We start from the raw sequence: 27432 nt of genomic DNA on the forward strand, positions 1-27432 counted from the left end.
CGAGAGCTGAGAGAGAGAGCGAGCGAGAGCTGAGAGAGAGAGAGAGAGCGAGCGAGAGCTGAGAGAGAGAGAGAGCGAGCGAGAGCTGAGAGAGCGAGAGAGCGCTGAGAGAGAGAGAGCGAGCGAGAGCTGAGAGAGAGAGAGCGAGCGAGAGCTGAGAGAGAGGGAGAGAGCGAGAGCGAGAGCTGAGAGCGAGGGAGAGAGCGAGAGCGAGAGCTGAGAGCGAGGGAGAGAGCGAGAGCGAGAGCGAGAGCTGAGAGAGAGAGAGCGAGAGCGAGAGCTGAGAGAGAGAGAGCGAGTGCTGAGAGAGCGAGAGCGAGTGCTGAGAGAGCGAGAGAGAGAGCGAGCGAGAGCTGAGAGAGCGAGAGCTGAGAGAGAGGGAGAGAGCGAGAGCTGAGAGAGAGGGAGAGAGCGAGAGCTGAGAGAGAGAGAGAGCGAGAGCTGAGAGAGAGAGAGAGCGAGAGCTGAGAGAGAGAGCGAGAGCTGAGAGAGAGAGAGAGCGAGAGCTGAGAGAGAGAGAGAGAGCGAGAGAGAGAGAGAGAGAGAGAGAGAGAGCTGAGAGAGAGAGAGAGAGAGCGAGAGCTGAGAGAGAGAGAGAGCGAGAGCTGAGAGAGAGAGAGAGCTGAGAGAGAGAGAGAGCTGAGAGAGAGAGAGCGAGAGAGCGAGCGCTGAGAGAGAGAGAGCGAGCGAGCGCTGAGAGAGAGAGAGAGCGAGCGCTGAGAGAGAGAGAGAGAGCGAGCGAGAGCTGAGAGAGAGAGAGAGCGAGCGAGAGCTGAGAGAGAGAGAGAGAGCGAGCGAGAGCTGAGAGAGAGAGAGAGCGAGCGAGAGCTGAGAGAGAGCGAGCGAGAGCTGAGAGAGAGCGAGCGAGCGCTGAGAGAGAGCGAGAGAGCGAGCGAGCGCTGAGAGCGAGAGAGCGAGCGAGCGCTGAGAGAGAGCGAGCGAGCGCTGAGAGAGAGCGAGAGAGCGAGCGAGCGCTGAGAGAGAGAGAGCGAGCGAGCGCTGAGAGAGAGAGAGCGAGCGAGAGCTGAGAGAGAGGGAGAGAGCGAGCGAGAGCTGAGAGAGAGCGAGAGCTGAGAGAGAGCGAGAGCGAGAGCTGAGAGAGAGAGAGCGAGAGCGAGAGCTGAGAGAGAGAGAGCGAGTGCTGAGAGAGAGCGAGAGAGAGAGCGAGCGAGAGCTGAGAGAGCGAGAGCTGAGAGAGAGAGAGAGAGCGAGAGCTGAGAGAGAGAGCGAGAGCTGAGAGAGAGAGAGAGAGCGAGAGCTGAGAGAGAGGGAGAGAGCGAGAGCTGAGAGAGAGGGCGAGAGAGCTGAGAGAGAGAGCGAGAGCTGAGAGAGAGAGAGCGAGAGCTGAGAGAGAGAGAGCGAGAGCTGAGAGAGAGAGAGAGCGAGAGCTGAGAGAGAGAGAGAGCGAGAGCTGAGAGAGAGAGAGAGAGAGCGAGAGCTGAGAGAGAGAGAGAGCGAGAGCTGAGAGAGAGAGAGAGCGAGAGCTGAGAGAGAGCGAGAGCGAGAGCTGAGAGAGAGAGAGCGAGAGCGAGAGCTGAGAGAGAGAGAGCGAGAGAGAGAGCGAGCGAGAGAGAGAGCGAGCGAGAGCTGAGAGAGCGAGAGCTGAGAGAGCGAGAGCTGAGAGAGAGAGAGAGAGAGCGAGAGCTGAGAGAGAGAGAGAGAGCGAGAGCTGAGAGAGAGGGAGAGAGCGAGAGCTGAGAGAGAGGGCGAGAGAGCTGAGAGAGAGAGCGAGAGCTGAGAGAGAGAGAGCGAGAGCTGAGAGCGAGAGCGAGAGCTGAGAGATGAGAGAGAGAGCGAGAGCTGAGAGAGAGAGAGAGAGCGAGAGCTGAGAGAGAGAGAGAGCGAGAGCTGAGAAAGAGAGAGAGAGCGAGAGCTGAGAAAGAGAGAGAGAGCGAGAGCTGAGAAAGAGAGAGAGAGCGAGAGCTGAGAAAGAGAGAGAGAGCGAGAGCTGAGAAAGAGAGAGAGAGCGAGAGCTGAGAGAGAGCGAGAGCTGAGAGAGAGCGAGAGCTGAGAAAGAGAGAGAGAGCGAGAGCTGAGAAAGAGAGAGAGAGCGAGAGCTGAGAAAGAGAGAGAGAGCGAGAGCTGAGAAAGAGAGAGAGAGCGAGAGCTGAGAAAGAGAGCGAGAGCTGAGAAAGAGAGAGAGCTGAGAGAGAGAGAGAGCTGAGAGAGAGAGAGAGCTGAGAGAGAGCGAGAGAGCTGAGAGCTGAGAGAGAGAGCGCGAGAGCTGAGAAAGAGAGAGAGCGAGCGAGCTGAGAGAGAGAGAGAGCGAGCGAGCTGAGAGAGAGAGAGAGAGAGAGAGAGCTGAGAGAGAGAGAGAGAGCGAGAGCTGAGAGAGCTGAGAGAGAGAGAGCGAGAGCTGAGAAAGAGAGAGAGCGAGAGCTGAGAAAGAGAGAGAAAGCGAGAGCTGAGAAAGAGAGAGAGCTGAGAGAGAGCTGAGAGCGAGAGAGCTGAGAGCTGAGAGAGAGAGAGCGAGAGCTGAGAAAGAGAGAGAGCTGAGAGAGAGAGCTGAGAGCGAGAGAGCTGAGAGCTGAGAGAGAGAGCTGAGAGCGAGAGAGCTGAGAGCTGAGAGAGAGAGAGCGAGAGCTGAGAAAGAGAGCGAGAGCTGAGAAAGAGAGCGAGAGCTGAGAAAGAGAGAGCTGAGAGCTGAGAGAGAGCGAGAGCTGAGAGAGAACGAGAGCTGAGAGAGAACGAGAGCCGAGAGCTGAGAGAGAGAGCTGAGAGAGCGAGAGCTGAGAGAGCGAGAGCTGAGAGAGAGAGAGCGAGAGCTGAGAGAGCGAGAGCGAGAGCTGAGAGAGCGAGAGCTAAGAGAGAGCGAGAGCGAGAGCTGAGAGAGAGCTGAGAGAGAGCTGAGAGAGAGCTGAGAGAGAGCTGAGAGAGAGCTGAGAGCTGAGAGAGAGAGCGAGAGCTGAGAGAGAGCTGAGAGAGAGAGCTGAAAGAGAGCGAGAGCGAGAGCTGAGAGAGAGCTGAGAGAGAGCGAGAGCGAGAGCGAGAGAGAGAGCGAGAGAGAGAGCGAGAGCTGAGTGAGAGAGAGAGAGCGAAAGCTGAGAGAGAGAGAGAGCGAGAGCTGAGAGAGAGAGAGCGCGAGAGCTGAGAGAGAGAGCGCGAGAGCTGAGAGAGAGAGCGCGAGAGCTGAGAGAGAGAGCGCGAGAGCTGAGAGAGAGAGCGCGAGAGCTGAGAGAGAGAGCGCGAGAGCTGAGAGAGAGAGCGCGAGAGCTGAGAGAGAGAGCGCGAGAGCTGAGAGAGAGAGCGCGAGAGCTGAGAGAGAGAGCGCGAGAGCTGAGAGAGAGAGCGCGAGAGCTGAGAGAGAGAGCGCGAGAGCTGAGAGAGAGAGCGCGAGAGCTGAGAGAGAGAGCGCGAGAGCTGAGAGAGAGAGCGCGAGAGCTGAGAGAGAGAGCGCGAGAGCTGAGAGAGAGAGCGCGAGAGCTGAGAGAGAGAGCGCGAGAGCTGAGAGAGAGAGCGCGAGAGCTGAGAGAGAGAGCGCGAGAGCTGAGAGAGATAGGTGAGAGAGAGATAGGTGAGATATGAGAGAGACAGACAGGCACAACTTGCAGAGTCCACTGACATTTGTCCTATTATACAGTTCAGCTTCTCTGCAGATGATCTAACCACACACATATTAGCAATTTGATAACAGTACAAAAAGGCAAAATGCATTAGCCATATTTTGCAATTTACATAATGAGCTCAGAAAAGGCGTGAAGATACTTGCTCTAATAACAAGATTAGGGTCATTACCGAGAACCCTCAACTGAGGTATCATATTTAAATAATTGCAATAGTGACTGGCATTATAACATAGATGGTTCTGGTGCAGAAAACTGACCATTTGTTACAAAGATAAGACACAACTGAAAGATCTAAAATACAAATACAAGGCCCTAGAAGAAGGTATTAGAGCTGAAGACACAGGACTGCTATATAAGGCAAAACTTATTGTGTGGGGCTTTGGGAATATTCTCATATTGACAAGAGAGACGACCATAAATGTAATAAAAATAAGCTTTTGCTAAGCAAACTGGAATCTCTTCTTAAGGCCTCGTACCCACAGTATGCAGAGTCAATTAGGCCATTTTGAGGTTTGAATGAATGTTGAAGAGAACGCAATCTATCAAGTTTGGTGGAGGCATGAGGCACATTAATGGGACATGAGGCACAGCTGCCATGCCTCTTCATAGAGGACAAAGCTCAGATATAATTGGAAGTCTGTGATGCTGACGATTTTGTTTTAGGAACGCTTGTAACATTCGTGTCGATGGAAAGCCACCATGCAAGTCTTTCTGGACACAATAAATAGGGTCTATTCAGGTCCTTATTTGTCTTTAGTAGTAGGGAGAAATTAAAGAAAGGGAATCTCCGTGAAGAAACCAGTGGATACACGTAGGTTTTAGTATTTAAGGGCTACACACTCCTCGCTGGGAATAGAAAGCCTTTGGAACCGTTGCCTCCTCTTAGACAACACTACTGGTAAGTATTGGCCATTGACAAACATCCTAGACTGCATTGGACGTTTTATTCACCAGCCCAGGATCTTACATTCCTGATCTACGAGAGGCAAAAAACACACGTCATGGCTGAAATATAAATACAAGACGTGAAAGACAGAACCAGTCCACTGTCCACAGAGGACTTCTTATGTCAGCACCTACTATTATTACCCAGACAATTCTGGGCTACATATAAAGTCAGATTTATTTTTACTTCATATAAAAATCTTTATTGGGAACCACATTTCTCAACGTGAGTAATGACAGCCACATTGCTTGCTCTTAAAAATGACACTTACAAAACAGTGAGACAAATTAATCTAGTAGTGGACCAATCAGAGGTCCTAGCTAGGCATGATACCTAAAACAACATTTATGGAAAAAACATTGCTGGATGCTAATGTTGCCCCAAAAAGAGAATTCTCATTGCTGCTTTTAGGAGTTGAAAATTGTTTGTTTTTTTCCAAAATGATTTTGTGCTTGGTTTGCCAAGAATTCTGGGTAATTTGTTGAACGTATAAACATAGTTGTGTTCGACACCACAATCTTGCATCAGGGCGACAGGAGCCTGACACCGCTAGTATGTGCTGTTGGGAGGACCCTGCTCCTTCCACTATATCTTAGCCTGTTGCTTTCTGCGGACTCCATCCTCCTCTTCACATAATGATGACACTGCCCCTTGTCCACACTAAGGGCTAGATTTACTAAGCTGCGGGTTTGAAAAAGTGGGGATGTTGCCTATAGCAACCAATCAGATTCTACCTGTCATTTATTTAGTACCTTCTACAAAATGACAGGTAGAATTTGATTGGTTGCTATGGGCAACATCCCCACTTTATCTAGCCCTAAGATACGCACACGACTGGACATGTCACTGCCTCCCAACATGATCTGCTACTCGCTTAAATACTCTGGGCTGCTGTGACAATCTCTGGATCCCAATGGCTAATTAACTGAGTAAATAGGTATTTTGTACATGACAGGTCTAGTGCAATCTTTACATTCATTACAACAAAATGATGTGCGTAGAGCTGAGAAGCATGAAGGTAAATAAAAGAAGGAGTTACCATCCCCAGGAATGATGCGTAGAGTTACAGTGTTTCCAGCTTCTTTGATTAAGTTGACAATGTCCGAATGAGACTTGTTGGTGATTGAACACCCGTTAACGGCCAGTATCCGGTCTCCCACTTTGAGCTTCCCGCACCGGTCAGCTGGGCTTCCCTCTATTATCCGACCTATTTTATGAGGCATGGCCACACAAGCATTTCCGGCTTTTTGTAGGTCACAGTTTTTGTTAAAGTGACAAGACATCGGAGGGGGATAGAAGAGAAGGGTTGAGAAAGGAAACAGAAGGTTCAGGGTTAATAACGCATTAAGCAAACATGATTAGGTGAGTAGTGTGGCTCAAGAGGAAGAAAACATTGGCAAGTCCCTAGGATGGAATAAACACTAGAGGACAGATTTAGCGAACCTAACAAGGAAAAATGGAGATGTTGCCCATAGCAACCAATCAGATTCTAGCGATCATCTATCTAGTACATTCTACAAAATTATAGGTAGAGTCTGATTGGTTGCTATGGGCAACACCTCCACTTCTCCTTTTTAGAAGGTTTGATAAATCTACCCCTAAGGGGCCTTTTTATAAAAAAAAACAGCATTTCCCACAAATAAAATCATTGGGATCTGCTCACTTGTCCCTAGGACCACAGACTACAAGTAAAACTTTCCTCAGTATCAGTCCCAACACTCCAGCATTACAGAAAGACAAATGACCCACTTGCGCTTGCCAATGTTCTGTTCACTGTTGGGTGTAAATGATAATCACTACATGTAAGAGTTACCCAGCTGTCCAAATAAACAAATAAGCGGGATGGGGGGGGGGGTCTAATTACTGCAAAAAGAGCATTAAGCAAAGCCAACAGAGGACGTACAGAGGAAGGCCACGGAGCACAGGAAGAGGAGAGGAGCCGATAACAAATCATGGACAAATAAATATAATACAGAAAATCTATACAAAGCAGTATATGCATATGTTTTTATCGCATTCATCTTAAATCAAGCTATATATTAGGAGGAAACAAGCAACTTAAGAGCACATCTTCTGTCTGCCCTTAGTGGAGGCCGCCATTTTGCGGTCTGAACTAACATTCATGGGATTGCACCCTATCCTTAAATACCATTAGTATCGGTGACATCAATGAAATCGTTTGTGACTAGTATTCATGAGGCACCAGTCCCTAGGGAATGGATAGGAAGAATGTGGATATTGGTCCAGGCTACAAAATGGCTGCCATCAATGGGTGTACATAACAGCTGCATGTTACTGGCTTGACATTCCCCAAGATGCTAAGTTAAGAAGATGGAGGACATTTATTTTTTCCATTAATGAGGAGATGAAGGTTATATAGATCTCCCCAATATAAATTTAAACAGACTGGATATTTCAATATATTTCAATATTTTCCAGCAACACCAGTCTCATAAGTCTCATTGTGTCTGAAAACTGCCCTCTCTAGAGGTAGCTAATGCTTTGTGACAATTAAACTGGCAAACTGAGGGTACATAATCAATCATAATGAAGGTATAGGATTCAAATCCAGAATATGACACATATACATCTGTAAAATTAACTCAATGCCCCTCCACATATAGACATTTAAATATATTTTAATATGTAAAAAATATCTAATTGTACATGATTTGCACGCAGTGATATTTTTTTCAGTGACTTTTTCTCCTATGTCTAAAACATACATCTGTTTATACCATGTATTAAAAAGTAGCTTTGATTTTGTGTTTAAGATCAATGTCAACAAGATGTTACAAGACCTAATATATATTTTACGCAGAGCGGAAGCCAATAAGCTGATTAAGGCTTCTTATTCACACAGAATTCTAGGACTGACTTTACTGCTCCCAAAACACGGAGCCCGAGTCATAAAACCTACAGTCGCGTTGAAGATTTCTTAATAACAACAAGTTTTACTGTCCTCTGGGGCTTCGAGTGACAGTTTCCTTCTTAATGGAATAAAACCAAAGGAAAAATAAAGTCTGAGAGCGTAATAATTCAACTTCGATTTCAAGTACATTTAAAAATAAATAAAATAATGTAAAACATATGCTCTTTTTAGAATTGCTCCTAAACAACACAACATAAAACAATCTAAACTAATATATTTAATAAAAAAAAAAACAACATCTTTTTTTAATGTCCAGGTCACCAACTAGTTTGCATTAAAGGGAACTTGATTCCTCCACACAAGGGAGACAGACATTTTTTATTTGAGGCAACATTCATCAGAGTGCGGACCATCTAATCACCAGGAACCAGAGACTTCACTGAGGTACTAGTACATTGATAGGCTGCCTTCTTAGGAATATTGCTTCCACACAAGAAACGCTGCCTCTAATGTGTGTAAGACATAGGTTCACTTCAATTTAATTATGTAACTTTGTCAGAACTTGAGATCCTACAATCATGGCCGCCGAAAGGAAACTAGAGCCCAATGTGGCAGTTGCTTCTTAGTCTATCCCAGGATGCATTGCACATTCTTTATACCCCCACTCATTGTCCCTGCTTATAATGCTCTATCTGTTTACAAATGTATTCACCGTTCACCACTATGGTTATAGTCTCACTGCACTTACCAAACGTGGTTCCAGCTTCTGGCCTGCTGACGGATGACACAATGACAAATCCAAAACCTTCATTTTCACCCCGGCGAATTTCCACATCGTACGGCTGAACCACAGTGCTGACTAAGCCGCTTCCACCTCCCCCTCCGCTGCCAATTCCACTGGTAGAGCCGCTGCCAGAGCTGACGGTGTTTAGCGAGTTCTGGCTGCCTTGCGGTGTGCGTTTCTCCTCTGTTAAAGAGGCAGGTTGGTTACTGCTATGGTGGGAAGATGCTGGTGAAGCAGGGACATCATTTTCTGTTTTGGGGACTGGAAGACAACAAAAGGTAGAATACTTGTCAAACAAATACGGATGGGAAAGCACCAACACGACACTAGACCACAGTTAAACTTAAACAGGAGATGTGGCCTTTGGAAATATTATTCATGCAGCTAAGCTATTTTGCATAGATGAACTGTGTATGAATATGTACTCAAAAAACAGGTCCCTCCCATACGCAATATATCAGTGTGAAATAGTCATGTAGCTTCACAGAAGAAGCAGGGAAGATAACACATATGGTGCTTTATTTATCGTCACTTGTTTAAGTTAGAACGCACAAGTTCTTAGATACACGTCTGATGCTTATGGATTAACTAGCACAAATAGTTTCCCAGCGAGGGAAGAATGATCTAACCAAATGTAATGTCACATGGTGTCCCGGTTTTCTGTTCTTAAAATAATGGCCGTCCTCCTATCACAGCTTGTCGGCATTGTCCTTAGAGAGTGTTTCCAGCATATGTTTTCCACGCACCTGGATAAACTACTTTGCGCCTGATGGTTAAATTGACGTGACCTTGTTTGGCTGCCTGCTGCATAAGCTGTACTACGAGCTGATGGGATTTCCCAACCACAGCGGTTCCATCCACACAGATAAGTTCGTCACCCGACCTCAGACGGCCGTCAGCATCGGCTGATCCCAGTGGTACAATATGACCTATGAATATCTGACGGGAAGAGAGAGAGAAAGCATTAGCTAGGGGACACGTCAAACACAGCAACGCAATTTGGGGAGCAAAAAGGCAAAAAGGCAACGAGGTACTGTGGAGAAGGTACTGTCAATTTTCTTTCACCATTTTTGGAACATCGCTGGAGTCTAAAACTAAAAGTAAATTTCTTACTGCTTAAAAAAAACAAAACAACAACTTACAAGAAAATAGCGGTAAATAAGATGCAGAGTCAACAGCTGGTGAGATATCACCCTATGAGGCCAAATTACCTTTTAAAACTCCTTTTAGAAAATGTCTATTTAAATAAAATGAAGTAATAACTGCATCATTTAAACTGATTTACACTATAAAAAAAAAAAGACTAAAAGATACATTGCTGCAAACAGGGCCATTTAAGTATTGCGCAAAGTCAATGATTCGGGACATGGAATGGACAAGAAATATATTAGCAGTACTTAAATGCTCAGTCACAGCATAATATTATTATCCTTTCTTGATAAAGTGCCAGCAGTTTCGGCAGCGCTATAATATAACGAAATAAGCCTTGGACTTCTATAATAGACTGGATGCCAGTATTGGTCTTCCTGCGATATACGCCAATACAGTTGTCATCGATGTGTGGTGTAAACTAAATACAACAATGCTATTTGGAAACTGTGGAGAGTATTTGTGTATGTGTAGGCAAGGAAAGGTGATTACTTTCTCTCAGGCGGCATTTAATAAGAGGAGTCAGATGGCGCTTCATATGAAGCGCACTTCGACCTTTCACCCCGTTTCTGGCGACACTTGTAGAGGTGCTGGCATATAGTGGGTTGACGCTTAGCAGCACCTGGGCACTGCAGAGAGACACTATTGCGTGAGGAGGAGAAAAGACTGCAGCCAGGGGTTCAGGGAGGTCACTAGGTCACCTCAAGTGGTATTATGTCTAGCGCTGCCCCGTTATAAAGTTAAAACATTCAGATTTACATTTCTGACGAAATTCTAAATGACTTGATCTACAATGACTTGGAAAATGATACACCGTCATTATGTATATATTGTACATTATCATACGTTGTGGAAGTACTTACTGGTTCCCCTGGCTCATTCCCGCCAAGAATTCTGAAGCCAAAACCAGTTTCTTTCCTCCATAAAAAGATATCATGCTCTTGGAAATCTGGAACTTGGGAAAACAAGAGAAAATAAAAAGAAATGCAATGTTATCTGACAAAGACAAAAAAAAAAAAAAATGAAGAGAAAACGAAAGAACAATACGTGGAATATGACATTAATTATGAATCGCTTTCCACCTCGAGTAAGAGATCTGTCCAAGCGCTTGAGGGGAGTGCTGTGGTTTGCTGCTTAGGAGCTTACACTAAATGCCGGACTGGATCGCCTTGCAGTATAAAACTCTGACTAAAATACAGACTAAAAAATACAACCAAAGAATGAATGTCCTCCCTGATAATTACTTCCCTTCCTTCATACTAATTTACCTCAACACACATCTGTCACCTCCACGCGGTGGAGGCAGCCATGTTTGCGGCCTCAACCAATATTCATGAGAACTTAGCCTATGTATTCAGTAGAGACCAGTGACATCACTGAAATCCTTCATGTTGCCTAATCATTATTCATGAAGCACTGGTTCCTACTAAATAGACAGGCTGCATTTCCATTCAGCCCACACAAAATGGTTACTGGAGTCAAACTCATAAATAATGCTAAACTAACATCAGATATGGGCCAATAGTCCTATTTTGTGAAGAGAACTTTCATCAGTCCCCTGCTTAATTTAGTTCTGGCAATGTTTGAGCGATAGAGGTTGAACGAAGGTAAAAATGTTCCAAGATTATACAAAACAGACTCACTTTGGATCTCTGACATTTACCACATATATCTCTTTATATTGCATTACTTTCCCAATATATCCCTTCTGGGAGCCAATTTGGATAAACGATGAAATATGTCAAAGCTTAAACGATCAAGAGCCATTAAAACAATTGCGCCAATTACAGCATTAGGAAGCCTAACAGGTGACTAGCGCCAATGGGCAGAATATAAGCATCAGATCGTGCAGTTTAAAAAGAAAAAGACTTTCATCCATGTTCTCAAAATGAATCAAATGTGAATAAAAAACATTTCTATTATTAATGCAACCAACAACATATTTAGTAATATACAACACAGGGCACGTGTAATTCAACAACGTAAAAATATTATTTAAGAGCCACAAAAAACAAAATGTCATTGGCCTATAATTAATAAAACAAGTTCTTTTCAGTACATTCTCGGTGAATCGTTTGCCAGACGAGACTTGGCTGCTGCCAAGTTGTGAAATGTGATCTTATTTGTCATTATGAATTAAATGGCAGCGTTTCACTGTTTCACTACAGAACAGACTTTGTCTCTGGTAAGTTTCATGTCGTCCTCTCATCTCCTCTACTGAGTGATGGTCATCCCCAAACATTTATGCTGAATGATCTCATAAATCATCTGGTGTTAAGAGTAAAACTAAACAGTGATTCAGGCCTCCAGCAACATGGGTCCAAAGCATTTTATTGCTCCCTGAACACTTCCATATAATGGACAAAAATTTGGGAAAGATTGCTTGAGTGTAATTTGCCACCCCCCCCCCCCCCCTCAAATAACATCTTCTACGCAACATTTGTCTATTTAAAGGAGGATATTCCAGTCAGCTAATAATGAATGCTCTACACCAGATCAGTTTTGTGCCTCAGTTATATAATTTATTCCCAATATAGGCTGAATATCAGATTTGTTCAGTGCACAAAATGGCTGCCGTCACTATGCGTAGACGACATGTAGACTTTATGGCAGGAAAATTCATTGCAATTTAGCCCTAAAGAAGCAAATACAGGCATTTCAGTCAATGTTGTTATATCTGATTGGAGAATACGGTATTTATACATAGAAAAATAGTAATCCAACGTAAACCATTTGCTTTTAACTGTCAATGTGTTTCAAATGTATGTCATACTTGGCAAGTTGTATCCGGGAGAGGGGCGTGTCTAGAGGATGGAAGAGGGCGGGGCACAATGAATTGTGTCATCTTGGACCCGTCCCAACTATGCATTTTGTTGCAGGGGCGGGTCCAAAACGGCGCGACTCACCGCAAATCGCGTCATTTTAGCCCTGCAATTGCGGGATGCGGGCGATTTGCCAGCTCTCCCGGGAGTCCGTGAGACCGACCCGAATTTTGGGAGTCTCCCGGACATTCCGGGAGAGTTGGCAAGTATGATGTATGTGTGAAAAATCACAATTATATAATAAGGTGAGTGAATACAACCCTGCAGAAGGCTCTTAATAATAGGAAAAACCTATATATTTTGGTAATCATGTTTGTCACCTATAAATTCTGCACACTTAATGTAATTTTCCAGGAGTATTAAATATATATTCTTTCATTATTTTATTAAGGAGTAAGACGATATGAGCAAGGCACAGGATGAAAAGGCTGCATTAGTTAAATTATCTTGGCACCCAGTGGAGTATTACCGGAAAACTGTTTCTGATCCTTAGCAGATCTTCACTACTATGATTATATGGAAGTCTCCGCAAGTCAATACCATTAAGTGAGTCAAGTAGAGAAGGTAATATCAGGAACTTTCTTGAAAAAAAAAAAAAATCAATATAATTAGGGGGAAGATTCTACTTGTGGTTCAGTGGTAGGCTCGTACAGGAGACCTGACAATTAGGATGGATGCCAGATTGTAATACTGGAAAATACTCATATTGTGCAATAGGTTTTGCTTATATAAAAGAGCTACAAATAATATTCACAGATATTTATGTCAATGTTTTGCTACTTTGTGCTGTTGGGAGACCCTGCTCCTTCCAATGTCTAATACTCAGTCTGTGGCTTCCTACTGCCTACCTTTGACTCCTGGCATCGTCGTTGCACTAATACAGGACTGAACAACCTGTGACATTTCCCGCCAGCTATCAACTGGAGGACCTGGGGTCACAGGTCGTCCACGCCTGCAATAGTCACATGTAGCCCTGTCCTCAATAATCACATGGAGTGTTACTGCCTCCCCTAGATCAGCACCCTCATATTCTGCTGCTTTAAACATTTGTATGATCTGATTGGCTACAGGTTGTTCTATCTCAGCCTACTTCAAAAATGGGAACATCCTAGAAGAGGAGAAGATGAAGACTGAATGCAATAAGGTGCTCGGATCCTAATCAACACATTGAAAGGTTAGGGGGTAAATGCATCAAGCTGAGAGTTTTCCGGCGGGTTTGAAAAGTGGAGATGTTGCATATAGCAACCAATCAGATTCTAGCTATCATTCTGTAGAATGTACTAAATAAATGATAGCTAGAATCTGATTGGTTTTTCAAACCTGCCGGAAAACTCTCAGCTTGATACATTTACCCCTAGATTGTAAGACTGTTTCACAATCACTTTGTAGGCTTACATAATCAGTACAGAAACAAGTGCTGAATAGTTTTTAGGTTCAGTTTTGACATAGGCATGAAACAACTACTGAAGTTACCTAAACTGCCTAAATGTCTGTCTGTACCTAATAAAGAGGCTCCTCCCACAGGTGACAGCATTCTACTTTGATTGAATGCATAGAAGAATTGTAGCATTAAAATCAGTGTATGGCAAAATACTAGCATTTATGAGGATCATACCTCAGACAATAAGAGGGAGGAACACATCTTCTCTGAGTCACAGAAACCTAGGTCTGGTATATTTAGATTAGCATTGGTAGCTTTTGCAGGCAGGAAGATAAAAAACTTGTTAGTAAAACAATGGAATTTAGCTTGCCATTGCCTAAGCTGCACTGGGCGGTTCATAGCATTAGAAATAGAGGCTTGAAAATATTAAACTTAATTTGGTTTTAATAAAATAATATATAGTTGCCTACTCTCCTGAAATGTCCGGAAGACTCACGAATTTTTGGGAAATCCTGAATCCTGCCCGCTTTGTTGGTGAAATGGGTGGGGGCGGGGTTAATCGTGTCATCCTAATACCGCAATTAGCGTGGCCACGCCCCCCAAGACATTGCCAACTTTGGAGATCTCCCGGAGGGGTAATCTCCAAAGTTGGCAAGTATGAAATAATATGGGACTCAAATGCATGTTCATGGCCCTTTAAATGATCCGCTAATGAAAATAATCATTTAACTAGATTCAGATTTACAGTAGCAATAAGATATGGGCAAACACTGCACAGCGTTTGTATTACTGCAACTGTGAAGACTTAGAATAGCTAAAAATGAACCTGATGTTTGCTAGTTAATAAAGCAGTTAATGGAGTTTTTCTTGTACTTCCAGCTCTTTTGTCTAATTGGGCGGTAATTTACCTTAATCAGGATTAAATACCCATAAAAACCAAAGAAAACATCAATAGCTATCCGACGTGCTGTATTTATGTATTGAGGTTTGCCACACTGCACAAAAACAAAACTCATTTTGTTATTTCTCCTTTTACAACAGGTAAATGTGAAACCATGACAACAAACGATGCTCAATTACAACTCTCATGGTCAACCAGCAATAAGCGTTACAGGCATCTAGACGTTTGGATGGTGTTTTCACCTTGGTGGTGTAACTCTACTTTCATAGACATATTGCAGTTTTTTTTTTAAAAAAATTCTTACAGCAACACAAAATGCTTAACGAAAACCATATACTAACACAATACAAAGTGAGATGCTGCGCTTCGGCATACGTTGCTGCTACTAGGGCTCTTTGATTCAAGTCACTGGCAATCACAGGATTAACTTGCAGTGAAAAACTTCTGTCCATTTGTTGTAGCACACAGAGGTTTTCTGAGATTTCAATCAGGCGAAACAGGACAGATCTCTTTTTACTACAACATATGAAGATTTTTTTTTAAAAAAAAAATTCTGTTCCTGGACATAATTTCTTACAGGAATGCTTAATTTCTATAGTCACATTCCAGTACGGATTTTCAGCCCCTGCCTATCCCTTCTATAACAGAACAGCAGAAAGCCACAGGTTACCTACTTAGTACACTAGATTTAAGAAATAATATACTCCAGCCACTGGGAAAATGAACTACTATAAGGCAGGTCAGAGGGACAGTATTGTGCATTTGCCAAACATTAGAACATGCCAAGCCATTGATAAGCATACACGTTTCGCATTTATTTTCACGTTGAATAAACCTGACAAGGTATAGTTCGTGGTCAATTTGCTTCCCATCTCGAAAACACACCAGGCTGTTAACGGTTACGTCAAGGTACATGCTGATCTGCCAAGTCATTTCTCAAAGAAATCTGCATCAATCAGTTTGACGTTCTGGGATTTCTCTGCATTGAGCACTGACAGGGAAAGTAACCTCTCTATTACATTCAGCAGGCACGCCACTGAAGCAGGGCACGGTGAGTTCCTAAGATATACCGTAATAACGGAGCAATGTTTATAGTATTAAAGGTAACACTGTAGAACAGACTTAGGGCTTATACACATTAGGTAAAACAAATGCGTGTTAGCTGTGGTGCAGTGAACGATGGATGCAGAGAACAAGTGAGTTATTATTCAGCCCATTTATCTCTGTACTGTACTTATACTGAACTTAAAGACATCAAATATACAGTACACGTTGTACCTTAGGTGCACTCTGCGTTTGAGTAAACAGAAGTAACTTGAGTAACTCCCAGCGTACCCTGTTGGAGAGCCATCAATGTAGAACAAGGGTCTACAAATGCTCATCTAATGTTATAAACGTGCAGTAACTCATAGCAACCAATCAACACTTGAGTTGAGTGCAAGTGCACAAACATAAGCTATATCTTTGTATCTAGTGTAATGGATTAGTACATACTGGGATACTCACGTCTGCTTTCATACATGCTCCTGGACTGGGCCCAGATTTTAAATGGATCAGGCTTTTTCTGTCCTGAGCCGTCAACTTGGTCCACAGATGGCGCCTCGCCGGCTGGATAATCGGGGACGATAGCGGCGCTGCGGAGGGGTGAGGCGGTGTGCCCGCTGTGATGGCTGGATACACTATGCTGTGAACTGTTTTGGCTGTCTCTCCTTTCAAGTTGTTGTTGCTGCTGGGAAAGAAGTGAAAAGAAGATGACTGTCTTTGAAGTGGTGTTTTCATTTAGTTACTCAAGTATTTAAAGAAAATTGAAATTAAGAATCAAAAAATGATTTAGGGTTAAGAAGTTACCACCTGTTCCCAAGAGTCTAATAACCTGAGGTATGGCGCCTGTTAGGTCCGACATCTTGTGCGCTCCCTGCTCATTCCTGCTAGCAGTCTAACAAACAAAGACTGCGTTGGCGTAAGATAAGCGCTCTGGAGCTGAGCCGAGTCGTCAGGGGCTCCTTGAGACCCTGTGAACGCCGGACTGCGTGGAAGTAATTACCGTTATTCCACACATACACGGAATGTTCAGTTTTAGGTGGAATTATTTGTTAATTCCATCTGCCGGGTAAAGTGGATTCTTCTAGGCTGAGTGAATAATTTCTAAGTTAGAACATACCTATTTGTCAGAACTAAGCCTCCTTTAAAGGTAAGTGTCACTAATTGAACCACATTCAGTATTATTCACTGAATATTTACAGATGTGACTATAGGACTCACAAAAACCCTTGAAGTTAGATTGCAGACCTCTGTGTTTTGGTCAAAATACAGATTAGTACCTTATATTGAAATTGGGGAAGATATAAATATTTTAGTTGTGTTTAAGACATACCGCTGGCACCCCCGGTGGGATACAACGCTCTAAAGCTATGTCTGCGATCTCAGTTTTAGTCTGAAGCTTCATAGATTTTATTTGTATAATTGAAGTAGGTTTTTTTCCCCCCTAACAAACAGTTGATAAACTTAGTCTACACTTCAGCCATTATATATCAATTATGAAAATGGGAGTTAGATATAGTACCTAATAAGATTTGTGACTAATGCTTTTTAGAAAACTAATGGCTTTGTGAATTATGTCTTCCAGCACTTTCTTTACCCAAAGCAGAGAAGAGGAAAATAATATGCATAGCTTTATAAAGCTGAAAGATGAACATTAGCTGGCGTTCATGCCACAGGGCTTTCAGCTACATTTTTTTTTTTTTTTGGGAAACAGATGAGTTAAATGATCAGATGAAATTAAAGAAAGGCAGCTAGGTTCACCCCAGAGATGAAGAGGTATCAATTTCCTGCTCGAGTGCTCTCCGTCTCCCTGAAGGAGAGCTGGAGATGTGTGTTACAGTAATAATCTGTAAAGAATCATCTTGTTAACAATGTAGATTGAGATTTTGTTCCCCCGGTTTCATCTGTTAAACCCTTCAGCCGAACAAAGCAGAATATTTACTAAACACAGTGAACAGTAAAGTAAAGAGATATATTAATTGTTTCTAGTGCATTTTAACACGCATACCATAATATCTGTTTAGCCAGTACTAGGCTTGGCACGTATATCAAGACAAAAAGGGGGGAATGACAACTACAGAATCGCGTGCAATAACTCTACATTCTGCAAGTGTTCCATATCGGGACTGTGGAATCTCCCAGTCATTCAAACAATAACTTTTCTAAAACGCAGAGGATTCTGAGCAGTGAAGAATTAAAGATGCAGCGAGAATAACTATGAGGGGGGAGGGGGGGGGGGGGGCAAGGAGCTCAGGCCTAACAATCGGGAATAGATTTCCATAAATTATTGATCGTTGCCATGACAAGATGTTCCTATGTTGCATAACAACTGTTTTAACTTCCTGACCCTACACAAGCTGTCAATCCATTAGAGAGTATTGTGTTAGACAACCACTACACTGGTATTCCACAACGGCTTCTCTACCTTCAGATGACAGATGTAATGGGTGGTTTATGTGCTACAAAGATTTTAATAAATAGTTAAATACAAAACTTTTTTTTGTAGCTAGCAGTTTTCTGTGCTTCTCTGCCTTGCTTATATATGATCAGACAAGGTTGTATGTTGTTGTTGCCCGTATATGACACAAGGCTAGTCTCCATATACAATTATATCCAATGCACATTATGTGATAGATCGGCCACATCCCAGGGAGAACGACATATCTCCCTACTGTCCCAATTTAAAGGCTCTGTCCCGCCTACAGACAGCTTTGAGATGGGGAAAGATGGGAGGTATAACTGCATATCAGAGCAATGGTGAATGGGTGCCACAGGCACCTGCTCCTGGCCACGTCCCTAGGATCCACGGCCATGCCCCTTTCGTGCACGCACTGTGAAACATGGTCTCAATTCCTCAACTTCAGCCGCTATGAGGTATGCAAAGGTGAGAGTTCAGAAGACATATACAAGGCAATACACTGATGGAAATTAAAGGTGCAAAATCCCTTTAAGGATGCATTACCCTCTTTATTCAAAATCAATTCAGTAGCCGCGTTTAATGAACCTTACATTATGATCCATAGATTTTTCGGTTCCCGACAGCTTTGCAGTTCATTGCTCTATATGTACCCTGCTCAGTATTCCCCTACACCAGCTATCTGACACTTGTTACATGTATAAGAAACGGCTTAACTGTGCCCATACACAGTGTGATTTGGACAGCCAACGAGGCCTTTTAGACCTTACTGGCTGCAAATATTTGTGTGTAGTGGGACAAAAAGACATCCGATCCCATTTATGTGGGGGAGCCACCAGATGTCTATCAGGGCAGATGGTAGATATGGTCAGACAATGGCCGAATGTAGATTTGACCGAACATGTCTATGTACACGTATGGCCAAATAGCTGCAGTTGCCAATTTGTAACCAGTTTAACAAATCCTTAAGGTAAGAAAATTCATTGTCATTTCTAACACCAACCACCTGATCATATTTTGGAATTAGACGGAGACCTCCCTTGAGAGCAGCCATTCATCAGGGGAGCGCTTAATTACTATCAAGCCTTGCCCACCCTCGCAAACATGGAGCGGCAGGGGTGCGATATTATGAATTGCTTGATCATGATCCTATCTGGCCACTAACATTGTTTGTAGGTGAGGGGGTACAGTGTATATGGGTGACTATTAGCAGCAGAGCCACGTCAAACTGCAACTCCACTAGAGTTTCTTTAAACAAGTGTTGGCTAACCTGTGACACTTCAGGTGTTTGTGAAATTACAAGTCCCAGCATGCTCTGCCAATATATAACAGCTTATTGCGGAAGGGAATGCTAGGACTTGTAGTTTCACAATACCTGGTGTGTCACAGGTTAGCCAAAACTGGTTTAAACAGACACTTGTCAGCTATTTAAACAATGATTTAATTCCCCTCACGTCTTTTAGATTGTAAGCTCTTGCTACCAGAACCCTCTTACCTTACATTTCATTGTTTCTTACAGTATTGCTAGTAGTATGTTCAAATTGCCCTAAATGATCGTACAGTGCAAAGCATAATAATACTAATATTTTATTTTTGTTATACAGTTAGTTTTGCTGCATAGTTTTATTATTGTGTGGAAGTCTACAGCCGTAGTGAATGTTCTGCTAAGACCTATACTTATCACTCACCTATCAATAACATACACAAAATCAAGTCAGGATCTGTTTAAACACTTTCTTATAACCCAGTTCTGAGCTAGCAAATGACCTCAAATCAATTATATCTGTAAAGTAGCTTCCATAAAACATTAATCTTCTGCACAATCTGCTGCATGTAATCTCTGCATTAGCTCATTATCAGCTGTAATATTAGTTGTGATCATGAAAGATAGAGAAGATGAGGTCTGTCATAATAAGTCTTTACTGGGAAGTGTTTAATGAAGAATACCCATGTTCTGTGTTTCTAGAGGCATTGTTACACGATGAGACAGAGGAAGGAGGCTGAGAAGATTGCCAAACACTCTGGTTATTTCCACAAATAATGACCTTACCTGTTGCCTAGCAACACCACAAATGCTCATCACAGAAGCCTTAACATGGGTCCAATGGGAAAAGGAAAAGAAGATATGACTTTGAGGGTAAATCTGTATTCTGGAATACAACTACATGAGTATATAATAGTAGGTTCTGCTGAAAAGATATTTATTGCAGTATATTTGGTGAAAGGCTTGTCAGGCCTCATGGTGATATTAAGTCATAATATACTAGTCAGCTGTGACATACAGCTCACGATGAAGAATATTACACACTTATGGAATGCTTTCTGTTTATTGCGTTTCTGAAAAAGTACCATGATAATATTTATGGGTGAAAATCTGACTAGCCACATAAGCACACGGCCAAATTACCATGACGTTCCATGGTAATTTGGTCATTTTCCCCAATACTTTTTCATAGGGTGCACAGTACAGTTGATAAAATGCCTTATGCTAATATGATTTATCCTGCACTACACCCAAATCTACAGGGGGCCGCTACTTTGAGCATGCAGCATAAATTCACTAGGAATCAGTGACATCACTGAGGCAGTTTGCATAGATAGACGTAGAGGTTAGAGGTCATGAACTTCTAGTTTTTTGATAGGCTGCGTTGTCTGTTTAATAAAGCCAACCAGTCCTTCACTTAACCATTTCCCCATGTAGAATACCTCGCCCTTTTTCACCCTTCATGTCTCCCAATCTTGCTTCTTGCCCTCAGATCCCCTTACATTGGCTCACCCCCACGTGTCAATCATATGTCTGCCCCTTTCCCTTTAGATTGTAAGCTCTAGTGAGCAGGGCCCTCTTCCCTCCTGTTCTTATTACCTATAATTCTTCCTCACCAGCTACACTGTGCACCTCCTCCTTGGGCTCTCTGCTCATTGACTCCTCTCCTCCATTGCCTTTGCACCTCTTTGGTGGCTCAAAACGTGTTCGGTTGCACCCGCGCTAATGAGCACCGGGTTTCAGCCTGCGCTGAATATACCCCTTGTACCCCAGTAGCTGTGTTGAGAGTTGTAGTGTTATTTGTTTATTGTATTGTACTCAGTGGTGATATTCAGCCAGTTCTTGCCGGTTCGCCAGAGCCGATACCTAATTTTAGGCTCGGTTCGGCGAACCGGTGACTACAGGCTGAGTCCACCCATTTCGTTGGTGGGGAAGCAGGCTCCTCGAAAAAAAAAAAACCTCACCTGTCCACGGTGTCGGCACTCCTCCTACCTGCTCCGTCCACACTGAACGTCGGGCGTGACATGATGACGTTACGCCCGACATTCAGCGAGGAGCGGCGCAGAGAGGAGTCAGCGGCTAGCAAGAAGACAGAAGATAAGAAGAGAAGAAAAGAGAAGAAAGAAGCCGATAGAAAAGGTATTGTTTTGAGGGGCAAAGGCGGCATAGCACAGTGTTTTGAGGGGCAAAGGCGGCATGGCACAGTGTTTTGAGGGGCAAAGGCGGCATGGCACAGTGTTTTGAGGGGCATAACACATTTTTGTATACTTAAAACAGTCATTAGGGCAGAAAACCGGTTGTTCATTTATTTGAATCCCACCACTGATTGTACGGTTATACTATGTACTGTCTTTTTGTTGTCCCTGTGTACGGCGCTGTGGACCTCATGTGGCACCCTATAAATAAAGGTTAAAAATAATAATTTTCATGCATCGTGGTTGAGCCCCATGATGGCAGATTTGGTAACCTTGTAGACCAACCCTTCTGGAGATGCAGAGGGAAGGTCTACACAGTCAGGGTAGGCGGGTCAGAGTTATTGGCATCATCACGACCCACCAGCCATCATGTATCGCAGCATGGCGCATTGGGGGACTGTGTGTGATGGCCTCCAGCACTACATGATAATGTGTTTTGTATCACACAGCAGTGGTTGGTCCATGGTGACGTGAATCTCATCGGTGTGCCCTCACCCACACACACACACCAAGGGCTCGGTTGGACTTTAATAAGAATGACAGATATGATTCACCTAGACAAATTCTACTATGTTTAAAAAAAAATGGAAAAATGGTAATGGCAAGGGGCTGTAACCCACAAATTAATAGGTATTTCCTTTGAGAACATACAGTTTTTAGTGTCAGCGTAATAACTAGAATAGGGGACTTTTTTAGAAACAGAAAATCTTTTTTTTCTCTCCTACAGCTTGATGACTTTCCCGAGAGAGCTCTTCCATCCCTCCCACGCTATTGACTGCTGTCCCTCCATCATTTGTCTGCCATAGTCTCCAGCGTGCCTCCTGTCCTGAAGCCTCCCTCCCTCCCGCATGACTGATGCCATTTTTAAATTTTACAAACGTCCCGATTTAGGGGGTACATTTCTGATTTGAGGGCTCTGTCCCACTGTTGTCAGACTGCCGGGATCGCTGGCGGGCATAACCCATTCACCGCTGCTCTGCGGAACAGCGAATCTGATGCAGTTTGTAGGGGACAGAGTTTAGTATGATATTACTACACATGTAAAGCAAATGTAAAAAAGTAAAAAAGAGGTAGGTAGCCACTAAAGGGTCAAATAAAGGTCTGACATATAAGCTTTGACATGAAAGTTTAAAAAGTGTTCACCTTTCAGAAGGCACATATCAAGCATTTACCAAACAACCTAGTGTCAGATCACTAGTATCATCTAATTTATTGTGTTAAAGTTGTGAATATCACATTATGCATCTAGGTAACAACTCAAAGCACAGCAGGGAATTGTGGTAGCTGAACCTCAACAATTGGACAGCATAGATCGGCTACACATGTCCTAAATACAACTTTAGAAAATATTTCAAACTACATAAATGTACCATAAAGATATTTGTTTTTAAAAAAAAAAAAAAAAAAAAAAAAGATTTCTATTAATCGCAATAGAAAAAAATATTGATATCATCAATGTACTGTTTAGTTATAATGCTGTTATCTAGGACAACAATAATTACAGAACATTCATTAACCCAGGATGGGAAAGGGGGTTGGGTGGTTTAATCTACCTGGGTTGGGATTCACTAAGGGGGACTTAAGGAAGACTTCCACCCAAAACTAAAAATTTTGTAGTGAGCAGAGTTTAAGCTAACATTTAAAATAAACATGAAATTGTACTTGTACTGTGAATGTGCCATTTACCAGATCCACCAGGATGTCTCTTGGATGTAATACATTCTCGCTCATCTTATAGCTTGGTTTATTTTAGGCAGGCTGAGCCGTTGTCGATACCCCTCCCTGAGAGCTTGCCATTCACATAAATAAGAAGCTAGTGGGGGAGGAGCTTTGATACCTGATCAGCCTGTTTTAAACTGGCTGAGTGGTAATAGGAGTGTGGCACGGGATGGGTACAAATTGGGGCCCATGGCCGTTCCACATAAAGTACAGTTTTGTCTTTTACAATAGCTAATTGCACTGCACCCAAAACAATATGTTTAGTTTTGGGTGGAATTATCATTGAAAGCAAAAACATACTTAGGATACACGAGTAATAAAAAGGATGGCACCTTTTTTAGTCATGCAAAAATAAACAAAATATCCACTAGATTAAAACTGAACAATGAATAAAACAAAAAACAATACTCATTATTGTGTTGGTTTCTTTAGATATTTGGAAAGCTTAATTTTGACAGTAGTACAGACCAATATCCCCCAAAAAAAGAGTTATCCTGTAATTTTTACAGTAAAATTGCCAATAAGATAAAATGAAATACAGTACAGAAACAGGCAGATTAATGATTATCTATTGGTAAAAATTAGCATATTTTTTTTTTTTGCAAATTAAGCAATTTCAATACACTGTTCCTTTAAAATGTAAAATAGTAAAGCTAATTGGCTTTGCCATAAAATATATAATAGAATACATTAAGGGAATTAAATAGAGCCTTTACCCATGCAGATCTACCATAAACATTTGAATTTCAAGCTAATGCAGGGATAGGCTAACCTTGGCTCTTCTGCTGATCTAAACGTACAGTTCCATTTCCACAAGTCACAGTGCCTCAGGTTGTCTACGCTTGGTTTAAGAAATGTGTAGTTCATGCCGACTTGATTGCTCCTACATCATGTGACGATGCAGTTGCTATGGTGAATGGAATGTTGTCCATTTACTCAAAAGAAAACGTGAGAGAGTCCGATTTGCCCCTACATTTGTTCTGTACGGAGAGCGTGTTCAGAAAGCTGCACTGTATACATTATGCAAACATTGAAAAAAAAAACCTGCGGTCTTCATTAAAATAAATCATGGTGATTAAAAATGCACATGACCAAGTGGATGAATATTCAGTTTTTAACACCTATTTTTTTTTTTTTTTAATATACAGAAAATTACAATTACTTTGTTTCATGACTGTTCAAGAGCTATTACTTGGAGAGAAAACAAAATATCCAGACTTTAATCATTAATTGCACTAAGCACTGGACCACATTGCTTGCAAAGGAGCTTAAAATAATACCAGATGATTTATATTGCTTTGCAAATCACAAATGGGAACTCCTTTATTTGGGCAACAGGCATTTAATAGTATCAAGAATCTTTTGCACCCCTCCCCCGCCATTTATTTTTTTAAATTAAGCTTGAAATGTGTTTAATCATTGATAGAATAAGGTTACACTTATTTTAAAAGCTATCCTTTAGTGCTTGTCCCCGAGGGCTAAATTATTTCTGACGACGGTGCAGAACTATAGACATATAGTTTGACATTTTTGAGATTGGGCTGTGAGCGCAAACGAATACTCTATCTCTTTGTATTAATATAAACTGACAATGGTTCAGGCCTAAGGTCACGTGACTGCCCAGAAATGCCTTAAGCCATCAGAATCAGATTATTAATTTTAGTGGTCCAACTAAAATCACATTCTAATTATTTGCTGCTCTTCTTTTAAGATCTCCAGCTCAGCCTGTGAGACACTCGGAGATTTAATGAATACAAAGGTAGAAAGTAGCTGTAATTTGTTGCCTGACAAGGAGATATGAAAAAAAAACAAAAAAACAATAAAATAAAAAAATAAAAAAGTGATTTTGTTTCCCATACTCTGAATATGACATAAGGGGGATGCGTCACTCCAGTAAAAACTGATTTACATCCACAGTAATATTTATGACTTGACTCTGGGCTCCGTTCATCATAAAAAAAAAAGTTATCATTTTCAGACAAGATCATAAAAATCTATCCACTTATAGGTTTAAATACCGCTGTTGTGACATATTGTTTCAATGATAGCAATGACAACACATAAATAAGGTCTATAAAAAACAAAAAAGGAAAATATATGTCCAGATCCTCTAACACAGGCTGGAAAATCATAGAGAATCTAAGACCATCAATTAGCTCCAGCTAGTGAATTATTTATATGTCCTCTGAAATACTGCGCCAGCTTTGTTTTTTTTTTTCCTTTTTACAGAAACCACTTTTGTGGGTTCTTGAAGAAAGAGAGAGTGCTGCATCTAGGAGGAACAAAAACTAATGAGGTGTAGAGGGGGGTCCGAAACCTGCGGGTTCCTGCAGCGTAGATGTTGAGTGACAGACAAAGAAACGACCAACGCTTGAATTAATTTACTAAAGGAATCTAACAGTGATACAACGTGGTAGAAAACAAATAAATAAATGAACCTTGAAAAATTTCAGAAAAAAACCTAAAAAAAACAAAACAAAATATATTTAGGGTACCAGAACACCAGGATAAAGTAGCAGGTGTTTATGGACTATACAATAGGTAAAAGGTGGAGTTACAATTTTTTTTCCCCCCCATCTAAGAAATGCCCCCCACCCTTGCCCGCCTTTTACCTTCTCCCAAATTATACTGCCATAAAAAAAGTCTCCTACCATAAATAATAGGTATGATAACGGGGCAGCCTGATGATTAGGTTAAGCAGTGGCTGCAATTCTGCCTGCATTCTGCTCTTTAATCATGCAGTACTAGATTGAGTACATGTTCCATAGACACCCTTCGCGATGCATATAACAGTGCTAACCACATCTCCAAACAGCAAACACACAGCCAAACAATGACAAGATTCCAATTTGCAGATCAGCACATTAAAAGCACAAAACATACAAGATGAAACAAAAGACTTACCGACTTTGGACTCTTCTTTGGGACCGGCAGTCCTGCAAAACGGCAACAAGGGAGAGATCAACATTAGCATACAAATGTTACGTTCATCTAAGATAAATCCCCAGGTATATCATTGTAATGTAGCCATCTGCACGGTAATACCAGGATGCTCTTCAGCCTCGGAGTTATCAGTCTGTTTATAACGAATCAAAGCAGAGTGCGAGGGAGCGAAAACAAGAGGGGGAGAGGAGGAGAGAGAGAGAGAGAGAGAGAGGAAAAGGGGGGAATGAGAAAGAGAGAGGGACAGAAATCTATCTGCATTAGCGATGCTGCAGCAGCATGGAGCCTGGGGAGAACAGACCTCGTCGGCCTGGGAAAACTGAGCACTTGGACAGAATCTCAAATGTTCCTCAGGATTAAGAGGGACTTGACTAATAATTAAACCTAGATATGTCCTTTTGACGCGACCTGCTTGTCAATTTTACTGGACCAATGGAAGCTGAACAAAAGATACGAGCTGCTGCCTAAAAGGGCTTCTTGTACAGCGAGAGAGAAAAGGATATTTTGCTGAGGGTGGATGAAGGGGGTGTTATTCCATCAAGGTTAATAAACAAGTGACAGGCAGCTTCATTACAACAAAGCTGCTATATTTCCAGATTTCCTCTGCAAATTGACTAGGTGAAAAGTGAGCATGTAACAGATTTCTGACTAATGCCATTCTAATGCAATGTCTGTGTTTTATTTCACGAAATGGAAAGAAAATACTAAAAAGACATTTGTACAATACAATCTAAATATTCAGTCACAACACGGTTAAACAAATCACATCTGGACAAGAGTTAATTGCAGTTGCTGCAAAACCATTCGTTTGCGTCTATATGAACAAGACTTATATATCATAAAGTCTGCCATTCCTTGGGTGTTACAGATAAAGTCAATGTATGACATCAGCAGAGTTACATTATTAGTATTAAAAACACACAATATTATGGAAAACCTGCCTGCAAGTTCTAAACCTAACCAGGAACGTGATACAGAAATACACCTGCACTCCAGCAGGTGGCGCCAGCAGCAAGGGTAATATTGGCACAGTTCAGATGAAGGTGGGGTGAGTAGGTGGGTAATCTACCTGCCATTTAGAAACTCCCCAAACTCCCAACACGGGGTACTTAAATAATGCAGCAGCACAGCAACATTTGTATGGTCAATATTTTTAATGCACTTTGCATAAATGGGTTGACACCCCAAAGAGCAATTTCAAGATGCTTTGCACAATTGTTAAAGATTTTAAGCAGTGATTCAAAAAGAACAAAATATGACAGAGTGAAAAGTCCACGTCGAAGTCTGTTCTTGTTTTACACCTGTATCCCCATCCATTTAACTTTTCTTTATAACCCCAATGTACTGCTCCTCATTAATGCTGAACCCATAAAATTAAGGGGATACCCTGCCTGCCTTTTGGTTTATTGCCCACTATAATGTACAAAATCCAC

The 27432-nt window shown here is 42.3% G+C and overlaps 1 protein-coding gene across 21 annotated transcripts in view; it reads right to left on the reverse strand.

The window, feature by feature from the left end:
• Window positions 1-27432, reverse strand: part of MAGI1 (membrane associated guanylate kinase, WW and PDZ domain containing 1) — a 364494-nt gene that overhangs the window by 18122 nt on the left and 318940 nt on the right. For 8 of the 21 annotated variants that reach the window (XM_075183381.1, XM_075183387.1, XM_075183392.1 and 5 more), the window contains 6 exons: window positions 25961-25992; window positions 15916-16150; window positions 10181-10272; window positions 8915-9107; window positions 8133-8429; window positions 5552-5755 (listed from right to left, as the gene is read on the reverse strand). In XM_075183381.1, the coding sequence (XP_075039482.1) occupies window positions 5552-5755; window positions 8133-8429; window positions 8915-9107; window positions 10181-10272; window positions 15916-16150; window positions 25961-25992 (1053 nt within the window). The remainder of the gene's footprint in view (window positions 1-5551; window positions 5756-8132; window positions 8430-8914; window positions 9108-10180; window positions 10273-15915; window positions 16151-25960; window positions 25993-27432) is intronic. The other 13 variants (XM_075183397.1, XM_075183380.1, XM_075183398.1 and 10 more) reach the window with 7 other exon arrangements.

This window comes from Mixophyes fleayi, chromosome 8 (genome assembly GCF_038048845.1).
Source record: "Mixophyes fleayi isolate aMixFle1 chromosome 8, aMixFle1.hap1, whole genome shotgun sequence".
Lineage (NCBI taxonomy): Eukaryota > Metazoa > Chordata > Amphibia > Anura > Limnodynastidae > Mixophyes > Mixophyes fleayi.